The following is a 23,347-nucleotide window of genomic DNA, read 5'->3' on the forward strand; positions in this document are numbered from 1 at the left end:
GGAGGTCACTTATGAGTGGGATTTATTTGCCATCTATCTGCTTCAACCAGTCTGAGTTGCACTCATTTTCATTTCTTTATTTAGTAGAAATATACCCAAACAGCCCTCTCAGAAATCACAAAATGGCTTTTATGAATATCATGGTCATATATTTCATGTGCACGCTCAGATAAAGACATATTACAAAATAAATTACAATCTGGGTGCATCTTCATCATCTTATAAGTGCTGCTAATTTTTAAGGTAAAATTTGAAAGTATTTTTTAAGTACATAAAAAATGTTCAGTGTGCGTAAATGAACTGACTTCTTTAGACTCTCAAACACAATAATAACATGCAGAAGATTTTACTCTTTACACTGCAGTTATATCTCAGTGAAGCCCCTGATGTCATTCTCCAACTGGCTACGACATTTACCCAGTTAGTTACCTGATGCTATACAGAACGCTGCCATCTTGGAAAATCCGTAGAAGCTTGTTATCAGTGGTGACTTCATGGAAATTGGCTCCTTTCTCGTTCGCAAAGAATAAATCAGGTTTCCAGATGGAGTCCAACATGGATGGATCCAGATCGAGGGAATCATCTGGGTATTCGCTGTATGCCAGGCGAGGGTCGTTCCACTTCTGCCGTAGAAAGACATTGAGTCTGTAGTCCTGTGGAAGAACTCAGGGTAGTTAATGGAAAATATATTGTCAGTGAATGTTACAGTATAGCTGGCCGCCATACTGGAGTCCACTCTGACTGATAAATTAATTTAAGCTGATCAAAACTTTTCTACTCTGGGAAAGATGAAACTGAACAACTTTCCAGGATGGAATATCACTTTAAACTCTAAATCTGCATTTTTTTTGCATTTCATATGCAGTGATATAAATTACAAAGGTTACAATAATGAAGAATCCATTTATTTTATTTTTGACAAGTACACGACTTTACCCCACTGGTGTACTGTTTGTTCAACCGTTGCAGCCATGTGCTGCTGGTGAACAGGGGCTTGGCAATGCAAGTGAGGCCAATGAGAAGTACTGAACACAATCACTCCTGCCTGCAGCCAGCATGCATGAGTAATTAAATTAGAATTCTAATCTGTGAAATTAATTCAGAATTCATCTTTGGGCATTGTAGATTGTGCCCATCACTTGCTTGTTCGCTTCATTTATCAGCATGAAAAGCATGCTTCATCAGTGCATACAATGACATCATTAGGGTTGCCATCTTCAGGGCTGACCTGACTGCAGGTCTGACCCTCTGGGCCTCCCTCACACACACTCTTAAAACAGTTCACTGCTGTATTTTTGCTGAGCCAGCAGCTGTAGCACTGTAAAGGCAGGCTTTAGGACAGACATGTCTCCCTGAACCCCTCGTCCTCTCTCTCCCTCTTCATACCCCTTTTCATTCACTTTCTCAATTTTTCATTTTAATTGCAGAGTGGACAGTTCATTATCAGCATGTCAGTGACCCCTCTGTTCTCTGAAGGTTGCACTGCTATGCTCCGGGAAACACAGAAATGAGGGAACAGCTTCAGCGCTGAGTGGATTAGCAAAGAAGTTGGTAGGAAAGGAGTTGGATGGAGTGTTTTCAAGAAACAAGCCTACAGGGATGTTTGTACACAAAAAAAAGTTTTCCCCTTTGACATACAGTATGTGAAACATTGAATCTCCAAAGTCTTCTTACCATTGTAGTTTCTGTGATAGACCCAAAGCTGTTGATGAAAATATTACAGGTGACATTCACAGGTGGTCCTGCGGGAAATAAAAGACACACTGAAATGACACGTGTTTCCCTTCAGATGGGATTCATCAGATCACACTGCTGTCTTGTGGCTTGTTAAGATCTACAGCTGTTTCTTCACCACCTTTCATCCTCATACAGTGAGCGTGACCAACAGTGTTGCCACAGCAGAAGTCATGCCAGCTCCAAGAATCTGCTCTTTAAAGGCACTTGGAAAGTGTGTGTGTGTGTGTGTTTGTGTGTTTTCCAGGCCTGTCACTTCAAGAGTAAGTACAGCCAGAAATAATCCCATTTGCTGAAACCAACATCAAGACATTAAAAGAAAAAAGTCTGGGGAAATGACATATCATGTTGGCCCTATTAAAACTCTGAGCGAGGAAGGTCACAGAAATGTGTGTGCCCACATTTTGGTGTCTGAAAGAAATCATCTGTGTGCAACACTTTTGAAAATTATGCTGAAATTATGTGCTAAATTAACACCACAACGAGGAAACGTATTTGAAAAATCTGCACGACCACATATTTTTCTTCTTTAAAACATCCTGGAAGTAGCTCTCCCAATAATACACTCGCTCTTTAGGAGCTACAGCATGATGGATGGTAATTATGGCTGTGTTTGGACACTAAAAACACATGGTTAAAGTTAGGTGAGATTGTAGCATTGGCTTAATATGGAAAAAGGCATTAGCAACCAGAACTGCAAAATGTATGTAATTATTAACATTCAACCAAAACCTTTCTGGTTAAATGTTCATAATAACTTCCAAACTCTGAGGCGAATGTATATCAAACAGGTGAAAGAGACAGGTGCATTTTGGTGTTTTTCAAACAAAAAGAAGTTAGTTTTTAGAGTTTGGCTCATTGATTTTCTTTTTCCCTCGCCTATCATCACTGTCAGCAGTTACAGACACATGGTAGAGTTGATTATACATTGAGTCTGACTTGCACTTTCCAATCATATTATTATTTTTGATGCCCTTCTCACTTTAACAACCATAAATCTGGTTAGAAATCATATAAAAACAATACCCCTTATAACCGCAAGATTTATATGTGAATCAGGTCCAACTGAAATCACGGCTTCTGACGGATCAACATGCAGCACATCCACATGAGGATGGTCAGCTGTTTAGCTTTCACAGCACACATCCACTTGTCTTTGTTGTGTTTTCCAGTGTTTGTGCTTTCTGCTGGATTTTCTTGAGGGCTACTGTGATGGTCTGCCTTGGCATACACTGTACCTTTGAAGTTGGGTCTGATGCGGGCATCATATCCTGACGTCTTCCCCATGAGCTTGTCCAGGAAGTCAGAAGGCGACAGCTGTGGTCCTGCCCTGCTGGGGGGCTTTATCTCCTCCTTACAGGAGCTCAGTCTGACGTTACCCAGGGAGGGAGGGAGCACAAATACAAAGAGAAAGAAGAGAAAAAGAACAGCAGAGGAGGAATGTGAGTATATATGGGAGGTAGCAGTGGGGGAGAATCCAACAAAATGAGAAGCCAATAGCTATCACCAAGTCACTCATCAGCAAAAAATACCCAGCGGTAGATGGGGGAATGAGGGTGAAAAATGATGATTGAATGGCTTGCCTCAGCTGGTAACTATTTCACATCGTGTCTGAGACTTATTGTAGTTGTTAGGCCCCAACTACAGAGAAGCAGAACAGACTCAGAGGTAAACTTGTCCCTCTCCTGTGCTTTCCACTGCTCGTGGCTTAGCGTGGGTAAGGCTTGACAGATTGATGGCTCAATTGTAATGCCATGAATGTCGCACTGGAGAGAGGAAGAGTTGATACAACCTCCAGTGAGGCTCGGGCAGCCACTGACAGGAATAACCACCAGCCAGAGAGGAAAAGAGACAGAAAAAATCTTTAAGCAAAAGCAAAGAAAGGCAGAGGGAAACAGCCAGGAAAGCCTGGGTCATAATGGATTTGATTTCTCTCCAGCCCCTGCTGTAGCACAGTTGATTGCACCCCATGCGTTTGATACAATTGTTAACAGTTCACGATCTGTCATGATCTGAAACTCTGGAGTGCAGATGGCGGCTCGGTCCCCTCCGAGGCACAGCACTGCTGATACCCTGTGTTCTCGTGAGTGTGTGTAGCCAGTCACTGATCCACCAATCTCACAGCCTCTTAACTGTATTTAGAGTCACCGTTAACACACTGTCAGGGGCTACAGGATCGAGGACTTTGTGGAGGATATTTTGGGCACTTCCTTAGAGATATTCATCTTGTCATAGTGTAGCAAACAATTAGCAATTGTTTGGAAATGAAAATATAGTGAGGATCATCATTATGACAACTTTGCTGTGTTACTACTATGAAGCTATTGAATGTGAGTGTGCTAGCTGGGGCCCACCAGCTAATCACACAGTATTAGTCCTGGGTGAATGGACAACAATGTGGGGTATAAACAGTGGACTTCCACTTAACTGGACTGTAACTCAGGTTGATTATTCCTCTACAGAATATACTAACAAGAACACTTTGAAAAAGGTTTAAAGATTATTTTGCCCGTTCAGTTTTCTTTCACACACATTATTATTGGTATACCTATTTTTAAAACGTGCTTGCTCACTAATGATTTGTCAGCGCTTCCCCGTCTTCAGATGGAAACAAGTGTTTTGCCAATTCCAATTGATCTGAATTGACAGTGTGTGTCCTTCCATGTCTGATTTATACAGATGACCATGTCCATTAAAATTCAAAATGAAGAAACAACTGAGTGAGTGAAGTGTTGCGTTTGCAAGGCTGCAAGTTGCATCAAGACCAATTCTAATGAAATCTACTCTCATGGTTTTGGCCCCGTCTGTTGGTTTGTTAGCATGATTATGAGGAAACTACTTGGCAGATTTTCATTAGACTAGCATGCATTTAATTTCTGGAGCAGACACAAATCACAGGGTTGATACAAATTATTTTTCACTTTCACAGTACATGTTGTGAGCTGGCTGGAGGGGTCAACTAGACACTGAATGGAGAGAAGTGGCAGCATTAGCAGCAGTGAAGCATATTTTCTGAACATCCGACAGTAGTTACTTTCTAAAGCACAAACATCTCCGCAAAGCTGCCTGCAGGAAGTTTCCACATTGCTGGATTTTGTGTGAATTCAGACAAAGCGCACATCAAACAGACAACAGACCTGCAGCTCTTTGTACATCCATGACACAGAGAGAGCAGAGACTGAGACGGCGGTGTAACCTGGTGACTACACAACTAATCTGTATCAGTTTACGGATCCCTGACAGGATAAAATTTGAGATCCACTGCTGTTAACGTGAGCTCTAGACGAACACCAGTATGCTGCAGCAACGTTCATTTCTGATGCTGCCTGGCTTCATTCTGACAGTCGGTTCAGTCTGTATCTTGTTTAGGCTGTTACAATTATTTCAGTACTGAACTCGGCCTCTGCATTCAATGTTAGCTACATAGCGAAAAACTATTTGCCATGGAGTTATCACATCGTTATTATATCTGTGCCATTTGTAGTCTTTAAATAGGCTTCTAAAGTGGAAACAATGTACTGTGCATCGCTGCTGAGCTGGCAGTGGTGCTCTCAGTCACCAGTGAAGGAAGCAACGCTGAACTGATTTGTTCAGTGACAATTATGACTCAGTCAGCTCAACTTGAAGATTCGTGACTCCTATGTTTACGACATTTATGACTGAGTTCTCCTTCTCGTGGGGACTTCTTTTTTCCAGGCATGAGGGACGATGTAACTCCTTTGTCAGCTCGTCTATAATATACTTTTAGAATCCTGTTTTCAGCTTTCTGTCGGTTAATTTTAACAGGAACTTTGGCATATCATCTTTTTATGATTTATAATCTCTGACATTGAATATTTTGTGTTTTATCCAACACTGTCTTCATCGTTTCAACCTTTACTGAAAGCATTTTTAGCCTGCTGAACAGCCGCGCACACATAATGAGGGCTGAATAATTGATATTGGTAAAGAACCAAATTTAATTGCTAACTGTCCAATAGCTTCCATCCCTGGAGCCATGCTGCCTGTATTGTAAGGCTGAAACTAATACAAGCATCCAGCACCTTAGCTGATTTTCCCAGTGGAGCTGTGCACATACAGTATTTCAGAGGCTCATATTGCACTGGTCCCCTGACTCCACTCAAACTGCTGCTGGCTTCAGTCCGCTCTGTAGTGCTCCTGATTTTGCAGTATATTCGTATCTCTACCATCGCCCGTCTCTCTCTTTCTTTTACACACACCTGGTTACAGACTCACACAGGCACACAGGGAGGTGGATTTATGGTCAAATGTAGTGGAAGCCATCGATAACAAGATGTCTTTCTTTTGTTGTGCTTGTTTCATCACCCTAAACAAGACAATAAAACATCCTGTTAGGTCTTGAGTGTGATTTTTTTTTTCTTCTGACAGGTGGTCACAAACTTTTAGAGACAAATGATTGTGACAATAAACTCTGTGGTTTGCAGGAAATATTGATGCACAAGAATGGGACTCAAACACAAGTGTGAATGTTCAGCTGTGATCTGTAAATGCATTTTGACATCGCTGGCTGATCATCAAAGTGGTTCCCTACAGTCACAGTCTTTAGTCTTATAAAGACAAAGCAAATCTCGTACATAAGACAGGCTTCATTTCTTCCCCCTACACTGTATTTACAGGAGTACTTGAAGTGAAAGCCATACACTTCCACAGCATATTGTAGTGAAATGCAGCCTGAATCCGTAGAGCCACGTGTGAGTCATTTCTGCTTGCTGATGCTTATAAAAGGCCGTGAAACAACAGTGTGAGATTCCTCATCTGTCGTTTCTTGATGCTGATCAAACACAATGGGCTACTCATAGTAAGGGATTACGGTACACAATCAGATGTGGTCTTAAAACACTTCCATTCAGGTCTTTGTCATTGTTTTTTTGTCATTAGGTTTATCATATAAGGATGAGCAATTATTCTGCACATCTGCTTGTGGTTTTCGGTGCATTAATGACGATAATCTCCATCAATAGTATTTACATCATTAACTTCTTTATTTGGGAGCACTCTAGTATTTGCTGTAGTTTGCACATCAGAAGTTTTTGTTATTCATACATCATTGTCAGAGCAGACTTTTTTTGCTTTGTGAATAGAGATTATTTTTCTTGCATGATGATATTCAGAGCGTAATCACCGTTTAAGGAAACTCTTTGTAGTGAGGTCGACAACTGAACTTCTCACCCTGAGCTTTGAGAGGACCTGAGGATCTCTGCCTTCCCTCAGGGCTGACATCAGCTCTCTGCCATCCCTCTTGCATCTTGAAGTGGATGTCTTACTAATGCTTCAACATTGACTAATATCATTAGAGACTGAGAGTGAGAAAAAAGGAAAAGCTAAAGTCTGTTTACAAGCATGCAAAAAGATTTTGGTCTTTCTGGCACAAAACACATCGGGAAATTTGTGGTGTGATGACTCTTGGCAAAGGTTTCAGAGGCATTGCAGCACATAAAAAAATAAACAAATAAATTAAAGAATAAAAACACCCACTAATAACTGATGCCCTTACTGGCAAACAATATATTGTGTTATACAATATTATGCATCTGTAGTTCAATGTGAAGTCTTTTGAGGTTAATGTACTGTACAACAATCACTCTACAAATTATATCTACAGTTTCTACTGACTATAACAGTCCGACTGCAAGTGGCTCCTGAGAACCCTTCAAAGTTAAATTATGTGGTTCTTCAAATGATTCAATTAAGATGCTCTTTGCTGACATTTAATGAGCCTGACCTTTTGCTTCCCTGTACGTTCCCTTCATCTGAGCACCCGTGCAGGACTGGTGTCAAGAATACGTAACAACTCTTTCTTTCCCTCCATTACAGAGCGAGTTTTAGCTGTCAGACTCCTGTTAGTCAGTGACTTTATTTGGCTTTGAAAGCAAAGCTGAGTCAAAGCTGAAACACACTTTTGTATACACACACTCTGAACTACTAGAGTAACAGAGTTAGGAATTCAAACAGCTGCTCAGAAATTATTTAGTCTTTGAAATTTCAGTATGCTAGCCAATACTACAATCCATTTTTGGGGATTAAATAGCTGTACAACGTGATCACATTGACTTAAGTATTTCTAATCTGAATCTAGTTTGCGCAGTAACCTGTGCTTACATGCACTCAAACCAGTTCAGTCTCCAGCCATGAGAGGGGAAACTGCATGACAAACACCAGATCAGCCATGGGAGGCCACTGTTTGTGCAACTCATCTGAGAAGCTACTTGATTTCTGTTACACCTCACCAGGCCATAAGCAAGAATTTCATCCAACCATTCATTTTAATCAAAGCATGTCTACGCATGACCAATGGTTCGGGAAAACGGTCTGTAGTAATTTTCTGCAAACATGGGTACATGGGCGAGTGTTGGTCATGGCTGCCTTGTTTTCCTATTTTCTCACAAAAAATGCTCCCTAAGCAGTAGCTAGCTGTGGCCATAATCATGACCAACATGGGTGTTACTCCAAATCTGGATGGGTCCTGAAACAATGTACATGTTCAACCCCAGTATTTTATTTTATTTTATTTTTTAATTCCTGTGGTGAGGGTAATAAATGGACTGGCTAGAGGGGCTTAGGGTGCTCTGCTGAAGACCAGAATTTCTTACATTTACATCATACATCATAATGTCTTTCTTTCTTTCTTTCTTACAAAACAAAACCTAAGTAATACAAATATGGACTAAAGTATTGACATGTTAAATGTTTTCCTTTAGATGGACATAATGTGAACAGTATATTCCATCTCCAAAACTGGCTTTCACTTAGATAAAAATCCTTCTTTTTGTTACTAAGTTCTTATTCTGTATGGTTTACACCTTGTTGGGCCTCAGATTTTGGAAGTAACTGATCAAAATGATCTCTAATTAGTTGCGATGGGATTCTGCCCACAGAGTGCAAATATATTCTGTTCACTGCTTTTTCATTAAGAGGCTTGTGATTGGAAAAGCACATCATATCACAGTATGGCTGTTCCCTGGTTTTCTGGGAGATATCAGCGTCATTAGACATCCATGCATGAGCATACTAACTTTTTAGTTCTAGTAGCATAATGGGAAACGAGACAAATCAGCTCTCTTCGAAACAGATTACTCTAATTTCGTACTTGCCAAATGACCCTTGATGTCCACTTGAGCTGTAGGTACTCACAGAAGAGCCCTTAGACAACCAGCACAACTTTCTATCAGGCCCAACAAACCATAGGAATTGACTCATCTGGGACTTTGCTCAGAATACATCCAGCCATGGCATGCTTTATGGCTATACGATAACATATCTTTTTTTTTTTTTTTTTTGGCCTTTGTAGCCCTCGTCTTTACACTATTGTATATGATGGCCCATGGCTACCACTGTCCCTTTTGATCAATAGGCTCATTGGGGAATGGGATTTGCAGCACACTGCAATTTACCCTTGCACATTTATCTTCAGTGACATGACCACTGCCACTCCTGCACAGTGACACCTCAAGGTGTGGAAACATGGATATAAACAGAGCTTCCCGCAGTAGAAATCTTCTCACTGAGGCCAGTTAACATCTACTAGTAAACCACTTCTGGATTTCCAGTGAAAAGTCAAGACACTGATCGCATCTTGAACTGAGGATGGAAAGGGTAATAATAATAATTTAAAAAAAATCCTTAGAGGATGTTAAACTTGATGACAAAATACATGCTGACATACTACAACACACCTTCTGTGTGTTGACAACAAGCCAGATTTTAGTTGGACCAAGGTGCATATTTAGTACTGAAGAAAGAGGTCTCCTTTGCAATGCAGATGATTAGAAATTGTTCCACTGGGTTTATGATATCATGGGAAAAACCTAAAGGGGATACATAAATATTCAGTCTACGTTAAATAAAATATAAGATAAATGGTTGTGAAATTACTCCTGCATTTTTCAGACAATTCATTGCTGCATATGACACCATTGCTATACAGGAAGAGACTGATGATCAAAAAGCTGATAATAGATAATAATAGAAAATGGGATACACTTTGCGTTTCTGTTTTGCTGAGTCAGATAAAGATACAGCTGTCACTCTGTTACTGTTTTATTATTACATTAGTCAATAAATCAAATGAAAAACCTAAACCAGCAAAGCATGCTAGTCTGTCTCACAAAACTTTCAGACTTTTTTCAAAAATGCATGACAAATATATACTTGCCACCTATCACTGGTTCATTTCATTGTTGGTTTCGTTTTTTTATTTTTCTTTTTCATGAGGGCTTTGTTGATGATAAGGGAAAACATAGAATGTATCCCCAGATTTGTCCTTTCATCAGCTCCGCTGTATACAGTCAGGGAAGAAGAAAGAGTAAGTATTCTTGTAAAAAAAAAAAATTAACATAGCATATACGTTACCTTGTCCCATATTTTTATGCACCAGATATGTTTTGACAGAAGTGTTGCACAGCTGAAAGATCAGAGGAACAAAGATAGTTGTTGAATTAGGTACACTTTAAATGATGGCACAGGACTTATTCCCATTAGATATTGTGCTGTTTACTGGTTTTGTTTTAAATTCCATCCCTAACTTTGAACTATTCTCCTCAGTGTTATCTCTGATCTTTTGTTTTGGAGTAAAGCATAATTAGTTGGCCATGAGCCAATGCTGTTGGTAAAATCAACTTCTAGTTAAATCTAAAGCACATTTAGCTATCTCTGTGCAAACCTCAGGGTTTAATGGTTTAGATTAATTAGTATTAGATTAACAAGTAAATCGCAAGTCTGTGCCATCAGTCAGGCATACTAATATGTTGTGCATTCTTTAATCTTGTGAAAGTAAAGCTTGACAGTACCCAGCAGAAATGATTCTTCTAAGCTTGTGCCACACTAATGATGAGGGAACAATGGGCTGCAGCTTGATGGCAGATTTATGTTCATGATGACCTGCTTCTCCTATACTGAACTTCCAACTACCACCACAGGCTTTTCCCATGCAGCATTAACTAATCTTCTGCACTCTCATGCATTGTCATCTAGTGACTTGAAATTCTTTGTGAAATACGACATCCTTCTCTTTCTGAGTTAATTATCTTATCTGCTGAGTTTTCTGAATACCATGTTATTGAAACCAAAGACTTTCTTCAACTCCTAATTGCTACATCTGCTGTCAAAATGTCATGACAGAACAAGTTGTTCAACCCACACACATTATCTAACAAATATTCTTTTTTGAGTTCATCTCAAAATATTCTTACATTCAGAATTTGAAAATATCAGGAACTGAATTTCAGTTTCCAATAGACACATGTACAAAGATCCTTGAGGGCCCTAATAAAATGCATCCTTTCTTTATCTTCTATCATTATGTGGAAACTCCCAAACAATGGCAACGCTGGGATTGCTGCAGTGTAATCTTAGCCTTTAACCTAGATATTTGAGCTGGTATTGTCAACTGCCACTGCTGGGTGATTTAGTGATTTAGTATTTTCACTACACCTTAATCCCTTGGTAGGATTGTTAGTTGGTGCTCTTTCTTATGCCCCTTACACCATACATACAGACACTGGACAGTAGAGGTGGTCTGGGATGCCATTCATTGTGAATTTTACCTTTTAAAACATGCTGATGTGCCTATGTGACTAAAACCCTCAAAAATCCCCCAGGGGAGGAACACAAGGAGAAATGCTTTGACATCAGAAACAGAATCACTTAGTTGTTTTCTACTCCACTTACCTTTGTACCTTTTTAGCTGATCAATGACAACACAGCTTCCTTATTTACGAACTTTAACAAGCTACAGCATGAATAAAAATCATGTGCACTGGTGAAGTGGCAATTATAAAAAATACACTAAAATAACAAAAGTGTGGGTGGTGACCGACTACTACACCAACAGGCACTATAATGACATTGCATTTTAAATATATAGACAGCTTTGCAGCCATCACAACTTCCACTCTTCTGGGTAGGCTTTGTTGGGGTGTTTCTGTTGGAATTTTTGCCCATTCATGCAGTAGAGCATTCCAGTTCATCCCAATGGTGTTGGATGGGGTTGAGCTCAGGGCTCTTTGGGGCTCTGTCAGGTTCTTCCACACCAAATTCATCCAACCATGTCTTTATGGACTTTGCTTAGTGAACTGGGGCACAGTCATGCTGGAATGGAAAAGGACCTTCCCAAACTTTTTCCACAAAGTTGGAAGCATAGCATTGTCCAAAATGCCTTGGTATAATAAAGCATTAAGATTTCCCTTCAATGGAAGTAAGGGGCCAAGCCCAACCCCTGAAAAACAGCCCCATCCCAATACTTTTGTCTATATAGTGTCATTTACATGGATTTTGTTGAATGATGAGTTATGGTAACACTTGACTAACATACTAGACCTACAGTTCTTCTGTTGTTATTACTACTGTTTTGATACACATGGTACCAAACGTATATTCTTAGCTTAAACCTACTGCCATCAGTGACATTTAAATCAATGGTGACTCAGCCAGGGCAGTTCCCTTTCCATTTGACCATTAGCATTAAACTATGAAGGAAAAATGTGTGTTTAGCTGTATGTGACGTGTTCAGCATTTGCGTCCTGTTAGCTCTCCCAGGAGCTAGATCAAACAAACACAAGGTTTCCAACAGTGGCAGTCTAAATGGCAATTTCAGTGATAAACTTGAGGAACTGACCTTGAGGGGTGATGAATCAAGCATCATATTGTCCAGATATCTCTTCAAGCCTCTCTGTATGCAGGCCACCTTTTCCACGTCTAGGATCTGATATCAGCACAGATTGCCTGCTGTCAGTCTCTGTGAAACAGAGCTTGCAGGATTTGATAGAGAAGGGATGATACTGACTGCAAAAGATTGCTTTGATGTGTCTGCTTTGGGGTTTGAAATGGACTGCAGCTTTATCCTTGTACAGTAGTCAGCTTCTACACAAGCTTTTGGTTTGTTTCGTCAATTTTCTGGCTGCTGTAAACCTCTAAAGTAATTGTCCATTTTGTTCTCTTAGATCAAACACAAAATACAGCAAATCTGGATCCATGCAAATGACATATCTCCTGATCATTTGCATATTCAACACTTCTTCACTTTTTGTGGTTTCCTTAAGGTACAGAAGCTGATGCTTGCTTTCATGCCCATCTATGCTGTCACGATGAAGCCTGCTGTAATCAGTTGTGTTCACATGCAGAGGGTATGAACACCAGATCAAAGCAGGTTGTTTGCCTCTCTCATCTTCTCCATGTACTGTAGTCAAGGTAATGGAATGCAGTGATTAGAGATGTTAGATTGGATTTTTCAATGCTGCCTAACTGGGAGGGTAACTGCATGATATAATCAAGCGTTATATGTGTGTGTGCGTGACAGAGCATGTGTTGAAAGGGTTTCACCAGCTGTGTATGCCTCCACATGTTGGGCTCTGCATCCCCTACCCCTCCCGTCCTTGTTTACTTTTAGAGGCCACTGGGAAATCTCCCCAGCTGGATTCTGACAGGGAGACAACAGTCTGTGTACAGTGAACATGTAATTAGAAACCATAGATTGTTTGGCTGTGATGATAAATGTTTTCTATTTGCTACGTGCACCTATATGAATATGGATACAGGTGGCAGCTCCCATCAGTCACAATATAAATCACATCCTGTGATGACATATGCTTGTTTTCCTGTTTGCTGCAGATCATTTGCAGCTTGCAATTTTTTTTTCTTCTATTAGCAGTTTGCTAACTGCTCTGAGCGTCTTTCGCTTCTATGTATTGTGTTAGCTCTTGGTTAATCTTCCATCGCTTGGACTGCTTCCTCATGGTTATTAACTGCAAACGGTTGCTTCTTATAGAGGAAGTAACGTTTTCTGGCTTTCTCATTTCATCCCGTGGCCCGCTGCACTGTAGCAGTCATTGCATTAAAAGAGAGACATGAGAAAGCTGACGACCAGTGTCTAAATCACTGAGTGCTTCACACAATAGTTCACCCTAAACCAAAGAATAAAAGCTACTGGAGTTTAGGTGTCAGTCTACACACTGAACTGAGGTTTCATCCCAGTAGAAGTAAAGCAGACAGTCACACAGAAAATGGTTTCCATCAAAACACACACACTTACACACAAAGACAGCCACTGCACTCTGCATGACCCATATTTTGGACAAGACAGTGAAGAAGAAGGAAGTTGTAGGCGTAGCCGCTGGCCTGTTTCGCTTGATCAAGCTGCTGGCTGGAACCAACAGCATCATGACAAAGCCACCATGGAGTCAGGTCTACCAGGGAATTTCTGAATCACATCCTCAGAGAAGGTATTCTAACAGTGCTTTGTGAAATGCGTCTAATTTCACTCTTGCTGCTATTGTAGAGTTGCACTTTGTCTAAAGGTAAAAGTTGTTTTTTACTCTTTAATGAGATACCTTTTAACGCAAATGTCAGATCTGTCATCTTACAAATATGAAGGACACTTTATTTTTTAGTCATCACAATTAAACTGAAATATGAAATTATCATTACATTCCCAATATTTCCGAGAATCAATTTTCTGCCAACTTCTGTCATTTCTTAATAATTTAAATCCCTTCTAACATGTTTATGCTAACAATTATGCTAAAAATCCTTCCCAGGCAGGTCCTTCCATTACTCCTGTACTGGGCCAGATATACGGGGATGTTTGTTTCATGTAGATAATTTGAGGACTAGGTTAAACAACAGATGTCCTGTCTGAATGGAGCCAGATTTTGTAAAAAGATAAGCCATTTTTTGTTTTTTTGTTTGTTTTATGTTGTTTTTTTTGTTTGTTTTTTTTAACAACCTCACAGCAGTTGGAAAAACATTCTCACCTCAAGGTCCATTAATTCCATTAAACGATCTGGTTGAGCAAGCACCACACATACACCTTTTTCTGCATATAAACTGATATATGCATACCTCATAAATGTACTGGTCTTTGAACTGGTTGAAACACTGTTTTACATTTTCATTTATTGGGCAAGCTTTGACTATTTTAACATCAACCGAACAAAATGTGTATTCAATATTACTGACAAAGTTGTAATGTTAGTCACAAGCAGAATATTTAACTTACAGAATTCCTGTTTACCTACCTTAGTTTCAGAGGAAACACAATGCTGCACCATATGTCTAGCATTAGCGTTTGGTTGCATTGTAGGCAATGCTAAAGAGCTTCCAGACACTCGTTAGTCATGGCAGTTGAACTGAACAATGGACTGTTTTCCCAGCTTTTGTATCTGAGCATGCGTCTGCAGATGTTAGGACATTTGTCGAGCGTGTTTGTTGAGTTTATTGGAAAGCATTTCTCATCCAAAGAGGAGTGTCTGTAATGAAGCGCTAAAGTGACAGAGAGATTCAAGACTGAGGATATGCTAGTAGTTAAGTATTGTGACAAATGTTAGGCTGATGATGCACAATAACTATATCAATGGCTCATCAAAGTGTGAGTGGGAAATTAAGATGTCGACCCTCTTCACTCATGTCCAAATCAAACCTACACCCTGAGACTGGTGTGTTGTCTGTGATATCCATGAACAAAATATGGTCGTGCATGACTGAGTGTGGTGTGCATCACCAGCTACAATAACATGAGAAAACCACATCTTTTGGACATCAACCCAGGCATTCATTTTGTGTCCTCCAAAGAACCGTGATTAAAATTTCAGAACACACTCCTCTTGACTAGAGCGTCTGCAAATTGTACCCAATGTCAATGTCACTTTGACGTCATAAAGAGCAGGGCGATGAAATATAAGCTGGATTACCTTGAAATGACCGTTTTAGCTCTTTACCCAAATAAAGGCTTTTAATTGAATTTTACTGCAAATTCAACCCCAGAGTGACCAGCGAGGCCTCTGCTGTTGCTAAACAGCAAAGAGGTTATTTTTGTTATATTTGTTATGTGGCAGTAACAATATGTCTAAAATCAACTGAACTTCATCAACTCCTCTTGGAATTATGGAAAAGTAGAACATGTCAAAGATTCATGAGTGAAGACTAGCATGTAATGTAATTTATGTTTCATTAATGAATGATATTCATTAATGACTATCTCACCCACATGGAACCACTCCACTGCTAATAATCAGTTTTTATAACTCCACCCATCCACTGGCATATGTTGATATACTGTATATATTCAGTAAGTCAAATGTTTCAAGACAATAAAAAGTTGATTTTTTTTAAATCTTTACATTATCTTACTTATCTAAAACCACCCTCAACCCTTGTGATGCAGTTTTAACATGTCTAAACTCTCTAGGTTTACTAAATTGGTAAACAGGTGCTGATGTTCAGTGAGATGCATATTTGTGGAAAGTGAGGCTTAATTATCTATTTCATAGTTTTAAGAATCCACAAAGATGATGATTTTATTCTTCAGTGACAAAAAGGGAAATAAAAAGATTGCAAGGAGTTGGAAGATGCAAAATTTTACATCCAAATAACATTTTACGGTGTTGCTAAAGGATGTGAACTGTAGATAGCAATTATTATGAGAAAACATCCTTGGTAGAGTTATAATACAAGCTGCATCCTTCTGAAAAATCTGCCTCTCTATGAAGCTGTGCACCAGTACAACCCAAAACATCCTTGGGATGGGCAACAACACATTTCAAAGCTCAGATTGTTGTGTTGGTTGTACTAGTGTCAGTTTTGTTGTTGTTGTTGTTTGTTTGTTTTCTCAAATTTGAGCACATTATGATATCATTAATGTTGCACTTCAACTATCAAGGACAACTACTCATCTCACAGAAGTGAGGAGAAAAGTGTGTCGGCGACCTAAAGGTCAGAACATAAGAGATTTGTGGAAGCACATGATCTGTGGTCCTTTACCCTTGAAAGCGGTTTGCACTGTGTATGAAAGACAATCACCTGCAGGCCACTCATGGCAAACAGCCCTCTAAAACTGCAAGGTGTCAGCTAATGGACACCTACAGCACTGTATATCCAACCATCAATACAGAGATATTTCTATGGAAACTGATTATTGGAGACTTGATTGGGTCTCCATCTGTTCTATTCTCCATCTGAGAGCTAAGTCAATAAAGTGAACATTTGATTGCATAGCTACTGTGTCTAACACAAAAGCACCCCATGGACATCAGTGCATTTTTTTTACTTACTCGTGGTCAAAGTGTGATTAGGGAGAGTTGTGTGCCGCTAATTCATCCATTGTGTAGAATTACACTCCTGCATTTTATCCCAACATGGTCCACTCTCATTTCATGCTTCTGGAGAGGAGAGACCCTCTTAGTGCCATTTTGTTGTTTTATGAACACAGCTGTAATCCCCCTCAACGACCCTCTCCACCCCCATTATCACCTGACAAATTCTGCTTTGCAAGCCATGTGTGACCCTGGCTGGAGTGAAACTGCTGAAAAGGAACAATTTGTTTCATGTTTTGGCTTTTACTTTAGCCACAGCTATGCTTCAGTTTGCTTATACGAGTGACAGGGGTGTTAATATGTGCCAACGCTAAGAGGATCACAGTGTGTACATAAAGTTGGCACTTTTAACAAACAGTAAACAATTAACTTACCGCTTGGGTTCATACTAAGGTTGCGGACATACACTAAAAAAAATCTCACGTGCTGTTTTAGCATACTGAATAGCATTTTAGATTGTTGGCTAACGCTAGTAAAAGCGCTGGCTGCAGGCGTGTTTAAAAAAAAAATTCAAATCCAAATTTATTGCCACGGTCTAACAATAAAAAAATAGAATAAAAATTGCTTCAATTCCGTTAGCTCGTCCCATCGTGGGAGAGTGTGACAGGGTTGGAGAAGGGAGATATCTAACTGTATGAGTAATCCTATTATACACTGCACTTGTCTAAATGATTTTAATTCATTCATTCATTTAATCCCATTCAGTCTACACTGTTGCACACATGCAGTTTCAGTCAAAATAACCAAAATTAGAGCCAATTTGTTCAAATGGGGTGGATATTTAACATTAAGTTAATGATTAATAGTTGTAGTAAGCTCTTTTACTTGCCTGCAGTGGTTGTCTAATAAATTACAGGCCTCAGTAATTACTGATTGATTACAGAATGGTCATTCTTAATGGTTTGGCTAATGCGATTTTGATTCCAATACAAAGCAGAGCTTCAGTTTGACTTCACTTTCTACTGTTTCTCTTTGTGCCATCTTGTATTATCAGGTCTGGCTTCAGTAAAGCAGACTTTCTCTTCTCCCCAAAAGTGAAATTGAATCAACAAGGACTCTATGGTCTGACATAATGACATGATGCAGGGTTCATAATGTTTCCCCACTTCATGTTCCTAATTGCAGAAAGCATAATGACCTACAACAGAGAACCTCAGCCAAAGTGCTGCTCTAGTCAATAAGTGGCCATTTTAATCCGCCAGACGAGTAGAGAGAACCACTTCATTGCATTACCTCACTGCTGTGTCACATATTTAGTTCCCTGGATAATGTTGGGAACCAACCAGCCACACAACCAAACAAACAAACGCATGTGTTTGTAGACACAACTGTGGCTGTACCCCCGTACACTGCCTTCATCTCAGATGTCTGTGTGGTCTTACGCTTGTAGCCACAGCAGTTAAATTAAATTTTAACTGTACCTGTGGCTGTAGCAAGTGCTGAAGGTTTTTATTTATTTTTAATTTTTTCCCAAACTACCAGATGTACTGTTGCGTTTGACCATTTGCAATATTGATGACAGACAAGTCTACATTACAAAGTAGTATAGCAGGCTGTCCTCATACTGTGTCTGTGTATCCATCATTATGTGCTGTGTTTGATTGTTTCACAAAGCCAAGTGAGGAGCAGAAATTTAAACTGAAACGTCTGAATGTAGTTGAGTAATTTTAGGATTTTATGTAGGCCTACATTATGGACCTCTGAGTTAATCCATTATTAATGAATCCATAATTAATATTGGTGTTTTATTTTAGCCCATTACAAACAACTACATCGTTCTTTCTTTACCCTAATTGGTTTATACTGGAGTTAGCCTACTTGCATTTCGACTTGCAGGCGAGAACACTACGAGTCCATGAAGCGATACATCAAACTCAGTGCTTTCTTTTACCTTTGACATAACTTTTTACGCTACCTGTGTGAAGCGTAGGACCTCTGTGAGTGCATGCCTGAAGTGTTTTGGTGGTTCCCAAACATAACCGATGGACAATGTTGCATTTTAATGCTTCTCCACCTTATCATTAGCTGGCTACATTTCTGCAGAGATTAAAAGTGTTTCCTGAGTTGATGCTCATCAGTTACACTTCATGATGCATTTATTATTCAGTGGCTTTAGGGTTTAGACTTCAGCTGGCAGCAGCTGCATATCACAAACACATGGCAGAGACGCCTATTTCTCATCCAGGCAGAAAAACAACATTTTTGTAAGATGTGGTGGAATATAGCTTTTACACTTATAGTGCGGCTCTTGACAAGAGAAATGAATTCAGATGATATGTACCACCTGTTTTCATCCTGCATCAGGATCTGTAAAAATGACTGCCTCAGTGATGTGGTGAAGGAGGTTGTTATGCACATTTCTTATCAGAGAAAAAAAAAAAGAAAGGTCATAGGTAGTTTGACTGAAATGGGCAGAAAACCATCAGTCACAACTCTCAGCCTGAGGTGTCAGCCTAACTTCGAAGGTGCTGACTTACTGCTAGAGACCATCAGTAAGCTGTCACTTTTACGGCATACCCAAACACGAATTTAATATCCAGCGAAGTAATGGGCAGAGTAAGATGAGTAAGATGGTGTTTTCTTGTCAGGGATTTCAGGCCCTGGCTACCTGTTTTATTAAGAGTTGTTCATGGCAGATATGAGAGCAATAATAATAATCTGGAGAAATGTTAGCTTTGCTTAAAGTTCGATTATCAGCATATCCTCACCAACTCAACTCAAACTCAAAAAAACTGTACTCTTTGTTTGTCTTTTGATGAATTTTCTTTGGGTCTCTGGTCTTCATATTTCATTGAAAAGTGTACCACTACTGTTCATGGTGGTTGTGGAGAGCAAACCGTCTGTTCGACTCTTGTATCCAGCTTAGCGCTCATTTTTTAGTCATTAACTCACGTAAACATCCCATCTGTCCTCCTTTCACGCTTCTTTTTGCCAGCGCTCCTCGCTGCTCTAGTCCATGTTTCAGCCAAGTGTGTGGGGATTTCCTGTATTTTTGGAAAGGATAAGAGAGCCCCAAAAGTGTCTGTGACACTCTAACTCAAGGTGAAATCTCAGTAGTGTTCAGTTGATTCTTTTTCTCATGCTGCTGTGTACAAAAATAAACCCTGTATGTTGGCTTGTTTGGAGTGAACACTTTTTTTTCTTGCTTATCTGCATCTGCATGTCACACTGAACGCTTCAAATGCAACAGTTTCTTTCTTTTTAAATGGGGTCCTCACTCGAGTTCCCACATACACAATTTTTCTAAGGGACAACACACATTTTCAACTCCCTTTGAAACACTGCAAATGAAGGCACAAAATGTTTGCTTTCCTCTTCCCCCTACTGTTTACTAGCCTGGAGATATTACTTTGCTGTTACTGAAACTCCTGGACCAGCTGGGACTACCATCAGAATTTAATTAAAAGCTATCACAGAAATATTGGGTCCTCGTCCAACAACTAAGCTTTTGAAGTTTGGACTGACTAAATTGTGTTTGCTTCTTTCCAGAATGTTTCCTGTGAGCAACACCATTTTTCTGCTGTGTAACAGGTGTTTAATGCCCACTCACGCCAGAAAAATGCACAGCGAACACTTAATCTGTGCGTATTCATAAAACCAGTGGCTCTAGAAGCTTAATGACCTGTGAAGGCTCCTCTCAGGGCAGGCTGGTAAACTACTGTGGCTGGTGACCAGCTTCCTTCTTATTTTCCACGTACTCTGCCATTTGCCCAGCATTTTGTTCACAGAACTGAATTTCATTCAATAAAAAGTTGTCACTTAGCTCTGTCACTAACAGAACAGTTCACACAGATGTGTCAACAGACGTACCATCAACTTGTCTTTTGTGGAGAAGTTCATTCTCTTATCTAGTTTGGGAAACTTCATTTCTGTGGCTGTGAATTCTGTTTGCTGTCAGTCCACAAATTACCTTAGTGCATCAGAGTTCACAAAAGCTGAACTTAACACGCAAAATTTGCATGGGTTTACTTCAACCCTGCAAGTGAGCACGCTGACAGCAGTGCTTACTGCTTATTACATGACTTCCAATTTATTTTGGTACCACATAAAAAGAGGAAAAATGTTCTACCTCTGCATGTATAACACTAAACTTTCAACAATTTGCCCACCGGTGCTTAAAATGAGAAGTTGGTGTTCATGAAAAAAAGTTAGCTGTGTTCAAGGACAGTTGTCCTTCGAGACTTCATTTGGTACAGAATGTATCACCTCTCCACACTAACCAAACCTAAGCCCAGTCCTCCTTTCCTTGCTTGCACCTCACACCTTCTGACTTGCAATTTTTTAACGGTAAAGAAGCTAAAAAAAGGCTCAAACTTGGAGCAAAGTTACTGTTACGAGTTGCCACAGATACAATGCCTGATAACAACTATAGACAGCTAATTTGGAGCATGACTGGACACTTAGTAAGACTCATCATTTTTACCAAATTTCCTCTGAAAAGAATGTATTAAAAGTTGTCTGTCTTCCTGCTGTAAGTGGAAACTGTTCACCAGAGTTTACAGGAAACAGGAATCTGAAAGTGAAAATAACAAGCTCTCAGCCTTCAGCACAGATTGTTGGAGATTTGTGCAAACAGGGGAGTCACGAAGGTTTTGTTGTTTGATTCTGAAATTTGACATTTTAAAGTTGATCATTTAGATATCTGAACATTTTTATGTTTTTAGGCAAAACTGCAGAAGCACTACAAGTATCTCAGTGGCATATACATCATCTTAATTGGGCATCCACAGGGATACAACAAACCAAACAAAAACATGGAACCAGATATGCAAATCTTGAGTGGTTTTCACACATTCGGGTTGGATTTTGCTGTAAACCCACTGACAGTATGTTAAAACAATTCCACATATGGCTCAGCAGAAGCATGAGGATTCTCTCAATAAAGTGGAAAATAACTTGCTCATATGGATAATTCTGCTGCTGGTAGACATTCTGAAGACATTTTGACTTAAAGTAAAGCAATCATCTACTTGAATTAATTCATTATTGTTAGGAGGGCAAGACTGTGGGCATACCACAAAACTACCTCTCTCATTCACACAGACGAGCACAAACACATGAACACACACTGTCAAGTGGACACCCAGTGACAGGACCTGGGACAACCCAGTTCCCTCTGATGATAAGAATCATTTTCTGATTTTTCCAGATCTGACTCATTATCTGACCAGAGGCAAGGACAGCAGGGATCCTTGGTGCAATTCTCTGCCCTTCACTTCAGTGCAATTCACTACACTTCACTCTCAATTTGCCAATGAACAGATACACATCAGCAGACCAGGGGATGTGGGTACATTTGCACAGTTTGTGTGTCCACTGTTGTGATCTTCACATACTGGTGAAGGCAGTGTAATCATTTTGAGCTGGATACAACATGTCATAGCAGAGTGAACAAAAGCCTCTCAGTGTGTAGCTCTTAGGGCAGCAGTGTGCCAGAAACAAAATCAAATAAACTGCTGTTTAAGACCCCACTGTGAACAAACGCGCGTAGCATCACTTGAGTTCACACTGTGTAATGCACTTAATGCCAGGTGAGAGAGCTTACAAATCAGACTTAACTATACAATGCATGTCAAGTGTTGTTTTTATGGTCCCCAAATGAGTGCTCACAACTTCAGCTGGGGCCTCAATACGTTTTTGGCTCTGACGAAAATGTGCTGGTATCATTAGCTCAAAAACTGCCATGTGCTGAGCTAAAGCTGGTGCTGAATGTTAGGCCAAATTTGTTACACTATATGGACAAAAGTATTGGGGCACCTGACTATAACACCAACAGGGACTTTGATATCACATTCTAAGCACACAGACAGCTTTGCAACTATAACAGTTTCCGCTCTTCTGGGAAGGCTTTCCACAAGATTTTGGAGTGTTTCTGTGGGATTTTGTGGGATTTTTGCCCATTCATGCAGTAGAGCATTTGTGAGGTCTGACATTGATGTTGGACCAAAAGGTTCCAAAGGCCCAAAGAGCCCAGTTCATTCCAAAGGTGTTGGATGTGGTTGAGGTCAGGGCTCTTTGTGGGTCAGTCAAGTTCTAACTCATCCAACCATGTCATGGATTTGCTTTGTGCTCTGGGGCACAGTCATTCTGAAACTTTTTTTCCACTAAGTTGGAAGCATAGCATTGTCCAAAATGTCTTGGTATGCTGAAGCATTAAGCTCTCCCTTCACTGGAAGTAAGGGGCCGAGCACAACCCAAGAAAAACAGCCCCATCCCAATACTTCTCTATATAGTGTATATCTTGTTTACTGTTTGTTTGTTCAGGTTTTTAAATTAAAAGATCTGCAAGCTTCAGCTTCAGCTTCTTTTATTTAGTGGTAACTCTTATGTGGCTAATTCATTTTAATGTCAAGTTTCAAGTATTGTAACCAAAGCTTTGTTATCAAGTCTACAGTGAAAACAATACTGAGCCCTAACTTTAACATTTCCAGCCTGAAAACTAATTCATCTTTGAAAACCAAGAGGAAAAAACCTCAATGAAAAGCCAACCAATACAAGTTATCACACTG

General features: G+C 39.8%; 1 protein-coding gene across 1 annotated transcript in view; it reads right to left on the minus strand.

The window, feature by feature from the left end:
* glra4a (glycine receptor, alpha 4a) overlaps positions 1-23,347 on the minus strand; it is a 40,167-nt gene that overhangs the window by 14,531 nt on the left and 2,289 nt on the right. Inside the window, exons 2-4 of the mRNA XM_046406818.1 lie at positions 2,973-3,103; positions 1,675-1,742; positions 430-653 (exon numbers count right to left, since the gene is read on the minus strand). Of these exons, the coding sequence (XP_046262774.1) occupies positions 430-653; positions 1,675-1,742; positions 2,973-3,103 (423 nt within the window). The remainder of the gene's footprint in view (positions 1-429; positions 654-1,674; positions 1,743-2,972; positions 3,104-23,347) is intronic.

This window comes from Scatophagus argus, chromosome 12 (genome assembly GCF_020382885.2).
Source record: "Scatophagus argus isolate fScaArg1 chromosome 12, fScaArg1.pri, whole genome shotgun sequence".
Taxonomy (NCBI): Eukaryota; Metazoa; Chordata; class Actinopteri; family Scatophagidae; genus Scatophagus; species Scatophagus argus.